Source organism: Condylura cristata, unplaced genomic scaffold (genome assembly GCF_000260355.1).
Source record: "Condylura cristata isolate star-nosed mole 26May11 unplaced genomic scaffold, ConCri1.0 scaffold00051, whole genome shotgun sequence".
In the NCBI taxonomy this organism is placed as follows: domain Eukaryota; kingdom Metazoa; phylum Chordata; class Mammalia; order Eulipotyphla; family Talpidae; genus Condylura; species Condylura cristata.
Genome location: NW_004567152.1, coordinates 1482163 through 1499363, shown reverse-complemented (window position 1 = coordinate 1499363; position 17201 = coordinate 1482163). Strand labels below are relative to the sequence as shown.

General features: G+C 43.5%; 1 protein-coding gene across 2 annotated transcripts in view; it reads left to right on the top strand.

The window, feature by feature from the left end:
* Nucleotides 1–17201, top strand: part of GNB1L (guanine nucleotide binding protein (G protein), beta polypeptide 1-like) — a 59806-nt gene that overhangs the window by 17133 nt on the left and 25472 nt on the right. For both annotated transcript variants that reach the window (XM_012734279.1, XM_012734278.1), the window contains 2 exons: nucleotides 13567–13711; nucleotides 14239–14364. In XM_012734279.1, the coding sequence (XP_012589733.1) occupies nucleotides 13587–13711; nucleotides 14239–14364 (251 nt within the window). In that variant the 5' untranslated portion in view covers nucleotides 13567–13586. The remainder of the gene's footprint in view (nucleotides 1–13566; nucleotides 13712–14238; nucleotides 14365–17201) is intronic.

The window sequence follows — 17201 nt, the reverse complement described above, 5'->3', positions numbered from 1 at the left end:
TGGGAAACCCGCGGGGATTACAATTGAGATGGAAAAAAAAAATGTACAAAATGATGTAAAAATAAACTTCTGTAATAAAAAAAATTTTAAAAAATGTATAACATAATGATTTGCTGTATAGGTATGTTGTAAAATCATCACCATAATAAGTTTGTTTAATAACCATCACCACGCATAGTTGCAAAGGGTCCATTATATATTTAAAGTTTGTTTTGTGACCCAGGATATGATCAATGTGCATTTTTTATGGTAAAAGTATTTTTATTTAGAATTAGTCCAAATAAACTGGACCCAGTTTATTTTAGATGATCCCAATTTAGTTAGCAGCATCCAAAGCATCATAGTCAGGAGCCGGCCAACCTTCCACCTTCTTCTGTCCATCCTGTCTGATCATGGTGTTGACCTGAAGCAGTTCACTGTCATAGAGCTTCTTCACAACCTGTTAGCTCTGCCCATTGGCCTTGACATCAGCAATGAACACAAGTGTGTTGTTGTCTTTCATCTTCCTCATGGCCAACTTGGTGGGTGGGGGAGACTTGATGCTGGCACAGTAGTCAAGCTTGTTTCTCCTTAGGTACTCTTCCAAGGATATTTGGGTTGCCTTGGAACTTGAGTGTCTTGGGGGACTTTAGTGTCTTGGGCATGACGTGTGCATCTTCTTTTTTATTTTTTTGTGTGTGGCTGTAGTCTCCTTGCAGCACTGCTTTCTTGGCCTTCACATGTTTGCTTTGGTTTTGATTTTGGGAAGGATAGGGGCTCCTTGTGAAAAATCTATTTGCATTTGAGGAGAATGTGCTTTTCTGTTAGGTGGAGTGTTCTCTTACTAGTCAAGTCCTCTATGACTTTTTGGCCATTTGTTCAGTTACTAAGGAGTAATATGAGTCTCTAGTTCTACATATGTATTTGTCTATTTCAGGCCCATCAGTTTTTCCTTTGTTCATTTTGATGTTATGTTGTTAATATACATTTAGGGCTTTTATATTTTCTTGATTTTTTTTTTATCATAATACATCCTTCTGATTCCTGATAAAATTCCTTATTCTGAGGTCTACTTTAATATTAACATACTGACTCCAGCTTTCTTTTATATTTGTATTATATATCTGTTTTATCTTTTTACTCTCAACCCATGTTTTTTATTTAAAGTGGGTTTCTTTTAGAAGTGCACAACTGAGTTTTTTTTTAATATTTATTTATTTATGCATACAGAAATGGGGTAAAGACCAGAGGTGCAGGGGCAGTGAGAGGATTCACCAGAGGCAGAGTGGAGAGCAGAACAGGGAGATCAAGGAAGTACGCTACTGAGGGGAGCAGTGGGAGAGAAAGGAGAGGTCTGCTGCACCATGTGGATCACCTATGGGGTTGGGGATTGAACTTGCAATGAAACAGCCATTGGCTTGGCTTACCTTTGCAGTACAGCACCAATCCACTGCACCACCAGGGAGGGCCCCGAGTCTTTTATTTTAATAGCTTATAATTGGGTCTTATAATTAACCTGTTGAGAGCATTTATGCTTATTGCTTTAGTTCTCTTTAAGTCTACCATTTTGTTGTTTTCTCTGTTTCCTGTTTGATTGTTGTTCCTCTGTCCCCTCTTTCCTGCCATGTTTTGTATAATTTAGCTATTTTGAAATACTGTTTTAATTTTTCTATTGATTTTGACTGTCTCCTTGTATTATGTACTGTTTTAAATAGTTGCTCTAGAGATTATAGGATAGATATCTAACTTTACACAGTTGTCATAGAGCCAATAGTGCTTTCATTTCAGTAAAATATAAGCCTTACAACCATATAGGTCTCCTTACCCTTCTAACTTCATTCATAGCTGTCTGGCAACCCCAAATAGTATTATAATTTTAGCAATACTTACATGTTCACCTAGAAGGTAGAAATTTGTCTTATGATTTTTTTTTAAGATTTAATTATTTATGCATACAGAACTGGGGTACAGGGCAGAGGTACAGGGGTAGTGAAAGGCTTCACTAGAGACACAGTGGGGAACAGAACAGGCCGACTGATGAAGTATCCTGCTGAGGGGAGCAGCGGGCGGGTCAGGAGAGGTCTGCCATGCCATGTGGTCACCTCCTGAGCAGGGATCAAACTCATACTGAAGTGGCTTTAGCTTCTTAGTGCTGTGCTTTAACCCATTGTGCCACTAGGGAGGGCCCTGTCTTATGTTTTTATCTAGATATTTATCATTTCTTGCTACCTTTTTGAAGTTCCACATTTTTTCCTAATTATTTTTAAGCTATCATACTTGTAGAGCACCAGCTGGTAAGAAATTCTGTGTTTTCCTTCATCTGAGAATGTCTTTATTTTGTCTTCATTTCTAAAGGATAATTTGTAGCATATTTCTTTTAGTACTTTAAAGTGCTTCACAGTTTTCTGGCATCCATGTTTTCTGAAGAGAAATCTACATTTACTCAAATGATTATTTCCCTATATCTAATGTATTATTTCTGTCAAGTTTTTTTTTTATTTTTACTTTCCAACTATTTATTTTTTATGTGTTGAAATGTGGTTTTCTTTGAGTTTTCCACCTTATTATTTATTGAGTTCTTAAACCTTTGTCTTTTCCCAAATTTGTGAAATTTTACACATTACTCAAATAATTTTCCTGCTCCAACCTTTGTCTTTTCTCCTTCTCAGACTCCAGTGATATATCTTTGTTATTGTTCCACAACTCCCTAGTGCATGTGCTAATCATTTATTTTAATATTTTTTCTTTCTGGTCTTATGTTAGATACTTTCTATTGAACAGTCTTCACGTTCACTGACTCTTTCCTTTGTTATCACCTGTTTGCTTTTTGAATTTATATTGGTTTCAGACATTGTGTTATTCGGTTCTCAAATTTCCTTTAGAAAAACAATTTCTATTTCTGTGCTGAAAACCTTCCTTCACTTCAGGTGTGCTAACCCTTGCCTGTGGGACATAATTACAAAAGCTGTTTTAAAATCTGTATCTGAAATTTCCAACATCTGAATCATTTCAAAGTTGGCATTTTTTAATTGCTTTTCCCCTTGAGAATTGGTCTCATTTCTTGACTCTTAGCATATGAATTAATTTTGTATTGTAATCTAGACATATCCTGGATTGACTGTGATGTTGGATCCTGGGGAAAGTTGAGTTTTGTGTTAGCTGGCAGTGAATTCGGTTAGATTTTCATCTCAAATTCTGTCTCACCCTCCATGGACTTTGGTTTTAATTTCATTTCAGTTTTCTAAGCTTTTAACATATTACTTTGATCTTTGCCACACCTAAGGCACTTGGGGGTCAGTGGAATCTTGGGAAGTGATTTTAATCTTTGTCTAGTTCTTAAAAATGGTGCTTTTGGATTATTCCCTGCATATGAAGCTTAGGGAGTAGGCTGAGATTTTTTGTTTCTTTTATTTCAAGTAAATTATAAGCCTTTATGTGGGCTTAGTCACAGAATTAAAGAACTTTTTTGCTTTATTTTTTTCTCATTGCTTCTTTTATCAGATCTTTATTCAAATTAGTTATAAAATAATTTGCTCTTTATAGAATAAACATTTAATTTTATGCATCTGTTTTCATCTATGGGGATTTCTTTCAGCTGGTTTCTTAATAGCTGTCTTTTTTTTTTTTTTTAAGATTTATTTATTTGTACATAGAGAACTGGGGTACAGGCCAGAGGCTCAGGGGCAGCGAGAGGCTTCACCAGAGACAGAATGGGGAGCATAACAGGCAGATCAACGAAGTACACTGCTAAGGGGAGCAGCGGGCGGGTCAGGAGAGGTCTGCCATGCCATGTGGTCACCTCCCGGGCAGGCGGGGATCAAACTCATGTGGAAGTGGCTTTAGCTTCTCAGTGCTGTGCTTTAACTCGCTCCGCCACCAGGGAGGGCCAGCTGCAGCCTTTTTTTTCAGGGAACTTTTTGAAGTTTTCTCCTCTATACAGTCCTCTCCCCCAACTTCTCCATGCACATGGGGACCCAGTTCCATGGCTCCTTTGGTCAGAAAGATAGGGTTTCTCAGAATCATTTCTTCCACCAACTCCATGTCTAGGGCTCATCCTTGGGACAGCACTGAAAAACACGACAAAAATAATCAGGGATTTAATTTTATGTTATTTAGGCTTTCAGTGTACTTCTTATCCAGAGATTAGGCATTCCTATCCATGTTTTAGCCACTGCTACCTTAAAGTGGTGCTACTTTGACACACAAATAAAAACAGGAAGTTTGTTCCCATACCGGTCACTTCTTCAGACTTTTGCTTTAAGATCTATGATCTGTCTGTAACTATTCACTTTTCAGATAACTGTTCTTCATATTTGTTCAGGTTTTTTAGTTAAAATCAGTCAGAAATATAAGCTATAGTACTTTTACTTCATCCTACCAAGAACTAGAATTTGTTGAGTGTAATTTTTTTTTCAGTGTAATTTTTTTTAAAGATTTATTTATTTATGCATGCAGAACTGGGGCACAGGCCAGAAGTACAGGAGCGGTGAGAGGACTCACCAGAGACTGTGAAGCAGAACAAGTAGATCCACAGGGTACACTGCTGAGGCGAGCAGTGGGCAGGTCAGGAGGGGGTCTGCCAGCCTGTGGATCACCTTGGGGGCGGGTATGGAACTCATGCTGAAGTGGCTTTAGCTTCTTAGTGAGGTGCTTTAACCCGCTGTGCCACCAGGGAGGGCCCTGCTCTGTGTAATTTTAATTTCCATTTTCTAATGAGTGAGATTAAGCATCTCTTTTCATATGCTTAAGGATAATTTTTATATTTTGGGGGGTTCTACTTGATCTCTAGTCTTTCCTTAATTTTGAAGAGTACTATATATTTTAAGAGTAATCTCTTGAACTGCAAAAGTTAAAACTTTTTAAAAATTTTCTTAAGATTGGTAGTGGGATTTTCTTTAATGTGTTGTTTGTGAATATGTAGACTATTGATTTCTTTGTTTTCTGCTATCATACTAATTTTTTTTTTATGTTTGGATCTTTATCATTTACTTTCTAGAATTTTTCACGCATCTCATTTAATCTCTTCAAAATCATATGCCTCTAATTTTTCTTATCTAATTGAATCAACTTCAAGCTCTAGCATCAGGGGGCCTCCCTGGTGGCCTAGGTGTTAGTCTCAGCACTATGACCTTTTTGGCCTGAGTTCAATCCCAGCCTGGTCGCTAACCCACACATGGTGCAACAGACTCTCCTATCTTTCCTACTGCTATCCTTAGCAGTGTATTGTAGTAATCTGCCTGTTCTGCTCTCTGTCTCTTGTGAATCCTCTTACCCCCTGCACCTCTGGCCTATATGCCTGTTCTTCTCTGCAAAAATAAAATTTAAAAAAGTAATAGTAATTTTAAAAAAGAAGCTCTATCATCAGCTTAAACTTCAAGTACAGTGCTGAATAGTGTTATTGGCAATGGTACACTACTGACCTTAGCTGAAAATACCTGCGGTATTTCTTCATAAAGTAATGGGTTGGCTTTAGCACTTAGAAGTATGTGTGTGTATAATTTTTAATAAACAGTTTCTATTTACTTAAATATTTTAATAAAAATGGGTGTTGAATATTGTCAAAGGCCTTTTCAACATCTGTGAAAGTTATTTTGATGGTTTACTTCTCCTTTTACTTGAAAATTGTTTAATAAATGGTTTTAAATTTTTAGTGGGATTTTTATTTTGTTAACTTCTGGTTTGCATTTTGGTAATAGAATGTTGTTTATGATATTTCTTCTTTGTGGAACTTGATAGTATTTTCTTTGTGACTCAATACAATTAATTTTGTGTGTATTCCATATACACTAGAGAAGGTGTAATTTCTTATCAAATATAAAGTTCCATATAGATCATAATATCAACCATGTTTAGTCTTCTTTCTCCTAATTCATTACTGTCCTGCTTAATCTGACTTGTACTAAGACTATCACTGTCCCCATTTACTGGTGATTGTTCTTTTTTCTTTAACTCCTTGCTTCTTTATTATAAAGACTGCATTATAAAGATTTCATTTGTTATAAATACACAGATATTCATAGTTATTATGTATTTACTGTGAATTACAGTGTTAGTGCCTGGCTTTGTCAAATCCAATGCTTTTTAGCTAGACTTCAACTTTGTTATCAGTACTTCAACCCCTTTTCTCTTATGTCTCTTACAAATCCTTGTCTGTCTCTAATTTTAGCTTTTTGAAATCAAGTTTTTTTCTTAATGACATATACATTCAGAATTTTTATTATCATACATATTTGATGTGAATGTTTTCTATCCGTTGCCTCATATTTTACTTCCTAAATGTCTCTTGATGAGAATTATGTTTTTGAGATTAATCCACATAAGCCTGGAGCTATTCACTGTCAATTTTGTGAAGTATTGTATAAATATGCCAATTTTTACTTCATCCTATAGTTGATCACCATGGTTGTTTTTAGTTTTTATTATTACAAACAATACTGCTATGAGCATTCTTGTGTAAGTCTCTCTCTTTTTTTTTTTTAAGATTTATTTATTCATACAGAACTGGGGTAAAGGCCAGAGATGCAGAGGGTGAGAGGATTCACCAGGGACAGAATGGGGAGCAGAACAGGCAGATCAACGAAGTACACTGCTGAGGGGAGCAGCGGGTAGGCCAGGAGAGGTGTGCCACACCATGTGGATCTCCTCTGGGGCAGGCGGGATCGAACTCATGAGGAAGTGGCTCAAGCTTCCCAGTGCAGCGCTTTAACCTGCTGCACTACCAGGGAGGGCCCTTTTTTTTTTTTTTTTAAAGATTTATTTATTAATGCATACAGAACTGGGATACAGGCCAGAGGTACTGGGCAGTAAGAGGATTCACCTGAGACAGAGTGGGGAGCAGAACAGACAGATCAATGAAGCACACTGCTGAGGGAAGCAGTGGGGCGGGTCAGGAGAGGTCTGCCTCGCCATGTGGTCCCCTTCTGGGGCAGGAATCAAACTCATGTTGAAATGGCTTTAGCCTTTTAGTGCTGTGCTTTAACCTGCTGCACCACCAGGGAGGGCCCTCTTGTGTAAGTCTTTTTGTACACATCTGAGAATTTCTTTAGGGTGTTTAAGAGTAGGGTCACTGGGTCTTATGTCTTAACAGTTTACAGGACAGTCCTAGATTATTTTCCAAGGTAGTTGTTTCAGTTAATGTTCCCTCTAGTACTTAGAAGGGTTCTAGTTATCCCATGTCTTGGTCAACAGTTGATAGAATGTTTAATTTATACTAAAATGCTCTGATTGTAGTTGTATCACATTGTATTTTCTGACAGGCATTGCTAAGATTATTATTTTGGTTAAATGTCTTTTCATGTTTACTGCACATTGATATTTCTTGTGAAAAATCTGTTTAAGCCTTTTGTTCATTTTTCACTTCAGTGTTACCATTTTTACTGTCTTAATCTGTGTATTTACCCTAGATGTGAGTCCACTCCGGGTTTGTCTTCTTCCCACTCCCCTAGCATGTACATACTTTTATATTTTTAAACCTAGAGAAAACTTAGAAGTATAGTATGACAGATACCTATATACCTTTCTCCTACACTCATCAACTGTTAGCATTTGCCACATTTCCTTTACCTCTCTGCCTTTGTACTTATATGATAATATAAACTGAGATGGTGAGAGATTTTTTTTCTGGAGCACTTTAAAACAGATTGCTGACATACGACATTTATACCTAAAATACTGAAGCCTAGAAATAAAGACATTATTCTACATAAAATACCATTATCATTCCTAAGACAAATAATTCTAATTTTGTATTATCTGCTGTCAGATTTCTCCAGTTGTCCCCAAATGCTTTTTTATAGTCCCCCCTTTTAAATCAAGGTTCAGACATAGCATAGGTTATGAAATATCTTATGTCTTTCAATTTAGAAGAGTCTTCCTGCTTTTTACTCTCGTTGTTTCTCTGGAAAGCAACCTTTTGGGTATGTCTGAGCTGTTTGTCTTGTCCAATGCACCATAACCTGGATGTGTCCAAGTGTTCTCTGCATACTGTTGGCATGGATGTATAAGGATGGTGATGCATTTTCTTGCACCACTAAGGGAGATAAGTGATGCCAGTGTGGCAGTTGGCACTGCCAGCAATAAGGTAAAGGTAGTGAATGTCAGATATCTCCATGCAAAGGTAACATTTTCCTTTTTTAATTAGTAAATCTGAGGATTAATAGGTAGGCACAATACAAACCTCTTATTTCCCAGCAAGCTGTTACCTGATTGGGTCTTATTTCTAATTAGTGCCATGAGTTATGCAGTCTTTCACTCTCTATTTTAGTTTCAAAACTCTGTTTCCTTTATTTTTTTTTTAAAGATTTATTTATTTATTTGTACAGAACTGGGGTACAGGCCAGAGATGCGGAGGGTGAGAGGCTTCACCAGAGACAGAGCAGGAAGCAGAACAGGCAGATCGACGAAGTACACTGCTGAGGGGAGCAGCGGGTGGGTCAGGAGAGGTCTGCCTCGCCATGTGGTCACCTCCGGGGCAGGCGGGAATAGAACTCATGCGGAAGTGGCTTTAGCTTCTTAGCGCAGTGCTTTAACCCGCTGCGCCACCAGGGAGGGCCCTGTTTCCTTTATTTTTAATTTTTTTATTCATGTGTACGAGAACTGGGTTATAGGCTAGAGTTGTGTGGGGTGAGAAGTCTCACCAGAAACAGTGGGGAACAGAACAGGGGGGTCTACTGAAACACACTGCTGATGGCAGCAGTGGGCAAGACAGGAGAGGTCTGCCTCACCATGTGGGCCAGCTCCCTGGCCAGGGATCAGTCTCATGCTGCAGTGGCTATGGATAGCTTGGTTGTGCTGAATTAACTCCTGTGTCACCAGAGAGGTCCCCTCTTTTATTTCTTTTAAAACATTAAGCATTCTTTTTTACATACCTGAATGCTTTGCTTTGTGGGCCTGGTTCTGCTTCCTGGTGTTTCTGATGACTCCTACTGATGCTGCTATGTTTCCTTATTTATTTCTGTATGTTTTGACTATGAACCTGTATTTCTCACAACATTTCTTACATCTGTGAATTCATTGAGAGCTGTGCTGTAGGTAGGCTCCTTATCTTCAGACTGAGACTGAAGATTTAAGGGCCTCCTGCGTGGTGTCAGTTAGAATTAGAAACTGAAGATTGGCATTATTTTGGGTGTAGCTTTAGTTCTGGTTCAGTTGGACACTGAAGACCTATCTCTGTGGGGATCTCCAATTTATGGGGGATGCTCTTATGAACTGCCATTTCAAGGGCCCTAAATTTTGTCTTTTGTCCACCCAGAAGCCTTGAAAACCAGAATTCCATGTCATTGGTGCTGCAAGTACCCTCACGGCAGTAGCCAACTGCCACCCTGTACACCTCATTAGGTTTGAGTTTTACTAGTGTTTGCCTTTAAAAGTACAGACTTTTTGGACCGACAGGAATATATTAATAACTTGAGTTTGTTTTTAATGAACATTTCTAGTTACTTAAGGGAGGAGGTCCAGTCAGGGCACCCATCCTGCTAGAAGGCAGCACCTCCATGGTCTGTGCTGACTAGCGTGCCCAGGTACCTCATGAGTCTGCTAGAGCTGGATCTCTCCCTGGACTGCACACTTATAGGTGGCCTGTTTGAGGTACTCCCAGCATTCCCTGTGACCTGTCTCTGCACTGTCACACCCACACTCAGGCAGAGCCCACAAATGTGATGAGTGGGGCAGTGCCAGAGTGGTACCCTGCTTTGACCTCCTACCTTATTCTCTTTGTTGCTTTCCAACAAAGGTTCTTAAGATCATAGCAGTCCTGTCTTAGTAAAAGGAAAGGGCTCCTGATGGAGCACAGGCTTTCCTGTTTGTGGGTGAGGCTATGGTGTGTGCAGAGGTATGAACCCTTGGCAGCCCAAGGATGTGAGCTAGGAACTTATGATCTTTGGGCACCAGCCACTCTCTTGGTCCTGCCTCCTCTCCTCTCTAATTGCTTGGGTTCTGTCCGCTGATCCAGCCCTGTGGGCTGTGGGCAGGTCTCCACCAGCACCTGGACGGCTGCCTACACATGCCTGTCTCCTCTGTGAGGGGCATCCTAGGATCTCTGTGGCGCTGTTCCTGCCTGAGGTGTGTGTGTGTTGATGGGAGAGTGAGTGCCAGTTGCATCTTGGAACCAGACCTACCTACCGCTTCCCACAGCTGGAGAAAGGCTCCAGTCTCCTCTCTGTGTGGATACCCCTTAACGAGCTTGCTGCCGAGGCATGACACTGGGGGAACAGGCATGACACGGGGACACCACCATTGTCTGTGGCTTGAGGGCCTGTGAGACTTTCTTTTGTCTTGACTTTGTCAGCAAATTGTGTCTTTCTTTTAATTTATAAAAGAATGTGTCTTACTCTGACATCTCAAAGAGTGGGCAAAATACAAAGTTGTGCTCTGTATATTAAGTTACATGTTCCTTTACCCTCTGGGAGGAAAAGACAGGGAAGCACAGCGGCGGGTGGCTGGTATCGCACATCAGCCTTGCGCAAGGGGCTGCGGCCTCCGCTCTGGGCGGCAGGGTGCCAGGGGAGATAGGATAATGCGATTATTCTCAATTAGATTAATAAAGAATAATTAGATGTCATAAATCAAGCAATCATGGGATATTGTCATAGGAAAAATATGTAGCTAGAATTAATTAGTTTTCAAATAAAGCGTTTATTTTAATTGCTTGAAATGATGGAGCCCTTAATTGCCGATGCATCATTTTGGCCTGAGCATTTTGGTTGTTGTAACAACGTGATGGGTTTGTTCCTTACAGTTCTGGGGAAACAATAGAGAAGAACTTAATTTCATCACCCCACAGTGAGCCTTGTTCTGTTGAAGTTCTGGAAACTCCCATCAGGCTGCAGGCAAGTGGCAAGTGTGGACTGGGGCTTTACTGACACTGCTCAAGGCCACTATGAGGGTGTGTGTGTTTGTGTGTGCATGTGCGTGTGTGCATGTGCATATATGCCTGTGAATGTGCTCATAAGCATGTGCTTGCATGTGTGTGAGCCCAAATACATGCAAGTGCCTGAGTTTGCAAGTTTGTACTTGTGTGAGTTTGGGGTGTGTGTATGTGTGCTTTACCTTTTGTGCATGTGTGTACACATGTGTGCATGTCAGCACTGCAAAGTAGGCGTTGGTTCAGATATGGCCTGTTGTACCCCAGGGCCTGGAACAAGAGGCAGGATGCCCTTCCTGGCTTGGACTGAGACTTCTGTGGTGGTATGCTCTGCTCCCCCTGTCTCCCCACCCCCATCCAGAATTGGAAGTTTTTTACTGACCTGAGGTGCCATGATGAAGTTTGCATTCTTGGGTTTCTCCAACTCTGGGTTTCTTCAGCTCTTTGGCTCTCACTCACCAGTGCTCACATGCAGAACAAGACAATGAACTCTGGCTTCTGAAAGCTGGGGTTCCTCTAAACTTGTTCCTCTGAACTTGTCCCCCAAGTTGTCCTCCCTAAGGACAGCTTTTGGAGGGTATATCTAGGTGACCTACCTGTTAAACTCCAAAGCAATGGCCTTGGGCCATGGAGTAATATAGGGTCATGACAGGAGACTGTTTTTGTATTTAAGAAAGATCAGTTGGTTTTTGTTTGTTTGTTTTTTAAAGATTTATTTATTTGTGCATATAGAAATGGGGTACAGGTCAGAGGCTCAGGGGCGATGAAAGACTTCACCAGAGACAGAGTGGGGAGCAGAACAGGCAGAGCGACGAAGTACACTGCTGTGGGGAGCAGTGGGTAGGTCAGGAGAGGTCTGCCACGCCATGTGGTCACCTCCGGGAGAGGCGGGAATCGAACTCATGCGGAAGTGGCTTTGGCTTTTCAGTGCTGTGCTTTAACCCGCTGCGCCACCAGGGAGGGCCCAACAACAACAATTCTTAATGTTTTTTACCTTTTGCTCTTGTCAGGTACTCCTGGGTGATGGGGAGGAGCGAGGAGTGGAGCCACAGGCTTGGTGGCTAAGGACACAGCTAGAGTGGTCCCTTGCATTGGCAGCCTACTTGAGAAACCCTTGCTCCTTCTGCCTCTGTGCCTGGTCACCAACCTCTGCCTACAACTCTGTTATGTAGATGTCTGCCCCGAACCTAGAACCTTCTCCAAATCCTGGTATCAGCTTCCTACTTCACAGCAAAGGCTGTCCTGGGAGAATTCTACCCATCTTCCTTGCTCCTATTTTTTCTTTACCTCTGGTGGCTGTGACTGCCACACCAGTGGGGGCAGTGGTCACCTCCTTGCTCTCTGTGCAGACTGGAGGCAGACAGGTTGGGAACTATACCAGCAGGAGCAACCCTTCTGACACAACTGCTCCAGCTCCCAGCAGCCTGCTTCTTCTTTCTATACCCTCAGCCTGTCCAAGGGTGTGTAGGCAGACAGATGTGCCCCCAGCTGTTAGAGTAAGTTGCATTTGAGCAGCCTCTCCACCTGCTGGGAACAGCTGTTGTGCACTGAGTCACTGGAGGCCTGTGGGGCGTGGTAACATGCCATCCATGGTAGCATGGAGGCCTTCAGTAGCATGAACAGGGGACACAGGCCTTCCAGGGACTCTGCAGGATTGAGTGGCTGTGGTGAGGCTTGACAGGGACACATACTTTTCTACTTTGAGCTCAGTGGGCCCCAGTAAACCTTAAACATCAGTTGGTGATTTGAGGAAGGATTTATATGTGAGCGTGCCCCTCCGTAGGAAAGAGTAGCAACGTGACTCAGTTCCCCTGCCCCTTGGTCACACAGCATCATACCAACCACTCTGTCCCTTGGTGGCAGCATACAGAGCTCAGGGCACTTAAGACCTGAGGCTGAGGGGGCTGGAGCAATTCAGTAGCTCATGCCTCAGTTTCCCCATTAGTTCAGGGGTACTTCTCCCTTAAAGGATGGCTGTAACAAGTTGAAATGTGGATATGCAGGCCTGGGACCTGACAGAGATATTCACAGTGTTTGTGAAGAAGAGACTCCCCATCTTCTGAGGAGTCCTGCTGACTCCTCTGGTGACAGGGGACCTCACACACCTCTTGTCTGTCCCTTGGTTTATCCATTCAGCATGCACTTGCTGAGAAGGTACTGTGTGCCTAGTACTGAATGCTGGACCTGGGGTCCAGAGGGAGCAGGCCAGTAGGGCCAAGGTAGACAGCATGTCAGTCATACCCCACTGGGAGAAGATAGGGCTTAAGGAGGGGAGGCCAGATATACTAGAGGGCTAGGTGGGATGGGCCCCCCTGAGGAAATAATAATTCTCTCCAGGGCCTGGAGAGAAGCTGGCATGAGCTCTCTAGGTGTGGATAGCCTAGCAAGTTGAATGGCAGGTGGGTAGGAACCTGTCCTGGTCAGAGTTGTGCAGAGCTAGTGTGGCTGGGGATACTTAAGGAGCTACAAGGTACAGCTGATGGGTGGGTGGGAAGCCCTGGGCATGTGCGTTAGTGGAGGCCTCTGCACAAAGCATAGACGATGAAGGTAGCCAAGGAGGATGTAGGCACTTCTGTGCCCACCTGGGGATGCTGTAGTTTGAGTGATGCAGAGGCCACTAGGCAAGACTGAAGAGGAGGTAGAGGGTCAGGTGGCATCCAGGGACACCTTTACTGCCTTTTGAAAGAAAATAGGTAAGTGGCTAACGCACATCCCCTTGTCCCCAGGTTATTGCGTTCCACCCACCATGGCGGCCGTGCTGCCCCCACCACCAGACCCAAAGTTTGTCCTTCGAGGTACCCAGTCGGCGGTGCATGCACTTCATTTCTGTGGAGAAGCCGCAGTGCAGGGGCACCCACTCCTCCTCTCAGGGTGAGTATCTGCTGCCCTGAGGACTCATCCACGATGAGTTGGAGAAGAGAGTCATGAGCTTGTGCTCATTCCGGGTACTCAGGAAGAGGTTCAGATGCCCATCACCCAGGCACATTGCCCTCTCAGAGTCCCATTGATGACTCTCCCTTGGATCTGGCCTCCTCTCCGTTACAGGCACTATGCAGTTTACACAGGCTAGGGGCTCCTGCCCTTTTGGAAAAGGATCACCATTCTCCTTTACTCTCAGTTCAGACTTAGAACTGTCACTTAAAGTAAAACCTCTGTCAGGTACTTTTCTTTTTTTTCTACAAAATGAATGTAAAAAAGAAATTATTAAATTAAAAAAGAAACATGTTGGACAATGTTTAAAAAAAAAAAAAGCCCAAAACAAAACCAAAAAAAACCCTCTGGCATTTCAGACACCTAGTTCCCCAGCTGTGTAGTGTCTGTGCAGAGCTACATAGCATGCTGGGATCCTCCCTCTCTTATCTGTCCTCCTGAGCCTGGCTTTGCACATGTCTAAACAGGTCCCAGAGTGGGCTGGTGCATATCTGGAGCCTGCAGACACGGAGAGTGGTCACCACCCTAGACGGTCATAGGGGCCAGTGTGTGACCTGGTTGCAGACGCTGCCCCAAGGGCAACAGCTCATCAGGTGGGTCTTGGTGGAACAAGTGTGGTCTTGGGTAGTGCTTTGGCTCCTACCATCCCAAACGTGGCTCATTGGTGACCAAGGAACCACTCTGTGCAGGCAGGTGGCGGCCCTGGCCATGTGTCCTTGTAGAGTCCTTGCAGGGCCTTGTATCCTCCCTGACAAAGCTGGCCCAAATTTCTCCCAATCCCCAATCCACTTTGCAGAAAACCCTCCTTTGGGTTTTGATTTTTCCTTGATAGGCAGAATAGAAATCATGTCCAGTTGCCCTCCTGGATCACTTGCATCAGGAGCTGTCATTTGTGCACATTCTACCTGAATTTTCAGGGCCCAGGTGCCTCAGACTGTCCTCTGGAACTCTGGGCCAGGGGTCCTGGTACCATCCTTAGAGAGCTGGGCCTCATGCTGTGTGGGAAGCAGCCTCAAGGGTGGCCTGGGAGTGAATATTTGAAAGTGCTGCTGAGGTTGCCCTCCCCAGCAGTGACCGGCAGGCAGGAGGCCTGTGTAACAGACTGTGCAGGTGCTTAGAATGCCCAGGTGCGTTTATGTTGCACTAGAGACTGTGCACCCAGCTGTGTTTGGAAGCCAAGTGGCCCTTGACGGAGGAAGGTGTGCTTTCATGTTAAGGGGTGGTTAAAGGACATAGAGCGGGATCCAGGGGCCCCGTTTGTGCCAGGCCGTGCACTTCAGAGCCAGTGGTCCAGGGGTTGTTCTGCCAGACCCCAGCCCCTCCCACAAGCCAAGGTCCACCTGGACCATGAGACTGCCACCTGGCTGGGTTTGTTTACTACCTTTTTTTTTTGTTTGTTATGTGATATAACATACTTATAGAAAAGTGCACAGAACACGTCATAGACCTCTGTGTTCTTAATGAGTCAACAGCTGCATCACCGTTCTCAGGCAGGAAGCAGCACTACCAGACCCCAAGAGCCCCCAAGAGCCCCCCCATGCCAGCTGTGCACATGCTGTCCACCCTAATCTTATCCTTGGGAGGCTGTTTGAACTGTACTGACTGAATATGCATCTCCAAAAAGAGACTCATTTTGTCTGGCTTTCAATTAACTTACTAAAATGGAGCCACATAGGGCAGCTTCTTTGATCTGGTGTCTTTACCTCAGCTTACCTGTGTGAGGTCTACGGAAGTGCTGGTGGCTGCAGCTGCTTGTGTAGGGTTTTCTGTGAGGAAGAACTCTGGCTACAGTAACTGGATTTCTTACCTGATGAGGACTGACACCAATACAGTGTGCATCCCAGGAGCAGACTGCTTCAAGACACAACACAGGAATAGTGATGAATGTTAGGCAGGTGATGAACTGTGTTGGGGCTGCCTCACTCTTGGAAGGCATCGAGAAGGTGGCAGGGTGCACACAGGATTACCTGGGGATGGTGTATCAGGACAGGAGTGTATCATGTTAGCAATTTAGTGGCTCAGTGAAGGAGACATGGGAGGTCTTCCTGCTTTTCTCACAACTGTTCCGTGAGTTCAAAACCAATTCAAATGAGAAGCCACTTAAAACCAGACCAATCCTTTGTTCATGGCATGGTGGCCATGTGGGCAGTGAGTTGGATGCCCTCCCCAGGTGAGCATGTTTCCCCTACATTGTGCCGTGATTCAGCCTTGTACCAAGGATCCTTTCCTATCTGTTACCTTCATTACTGCTGATTCAAGTTAAGTCCTCTTATAGCAGAGAGCATCACCAAGTCTTATTTCTTGTGAGCACCATGCAATTTCGAATGTCCGGGCATATTTGAACTTTAGCGTAGCAGGTTTTCTAGATTAGAATGGGGATTGTCACTCTGGGTCTGCCTGGGAAGAGTCATGTGCACATCCTGGGATTCCCCAGAGTCGTGACGGGGCTGTCACAAACCTAGGGTAGAACCCGGGCCTAGATGCCAGACCTTTGCAGCTCCCCCTTTTCCTACCACTGTCCTTTTCTAGGATATGTCTTGTGGGTGGGGGTGAGGAACATCCATGTGCACTAGCCATACTGTGCGCACACTTCTGTGCTCCTCGTGCCTGTCTGTCAGTATATATTTGTATGAACATGCATTCATACCAGCGTTTCAGAACCGACCAAGTCTTCTGGTCTCCTCAATCCCCTCAGGTCTGTGTTCACTTCTTTTTCTTGGGTTTTCCTGACTTCCACCTTGGGGAAGCGGACTGGCCAGGAGTGTTGTTTTAGAATGTCCTTTATATGGGGCTTGCTGTGTAGCTTTTCAGGGTTAGGTGGAGTGGTGGGCCACGGGGAGGTACCCTCTAAGTGGCATGCCCTTCTTGTTCCCTCATCTAGGGTATATGATGTCCAAAAGACTCGTCTCCGGTCATCAGGTTTCCTCTTCTTATGAGGCTCCTTGTGAGTCACTGGAGCCAGCAGCACTAGAGTCTTTGTCCTCAGCATAGAGATTAAGGAGGATAAAAGAATTTACAGTTGTATGCTGGAGCCACCCAAAATGAGCAATACACTTTTGTGGGGAAAGATTGAGACTCTGTGAATATCCTGTTTCCACTTAAGCACTGCCACTGATTTTAGCATCTGTCAGTGGATTCTGGCCCTGAAGGTATTATTGGAGTGTTCTCATCCGGACGTTCTGTGTCTCACAGCCTTCCTGCTTTTGGTAGAATTCTACTTGAATTGGCAACCTTATGTGAAGGAAGGGCTCTCCTGTCCCATTTATGTACCTGTTCTCTCGAAAGCCTAAATTCATGGAGAATCATTTTATTCTTGAGTTAGAATCTCAGATTACCCTCATTCATTACTCAGGTTATTCTAGCTTTGGTGCCTGTGTCCTTTGGACACGACCCATCCTTTATCGGATCTAGTTAAAAGTACTTCCCCCTG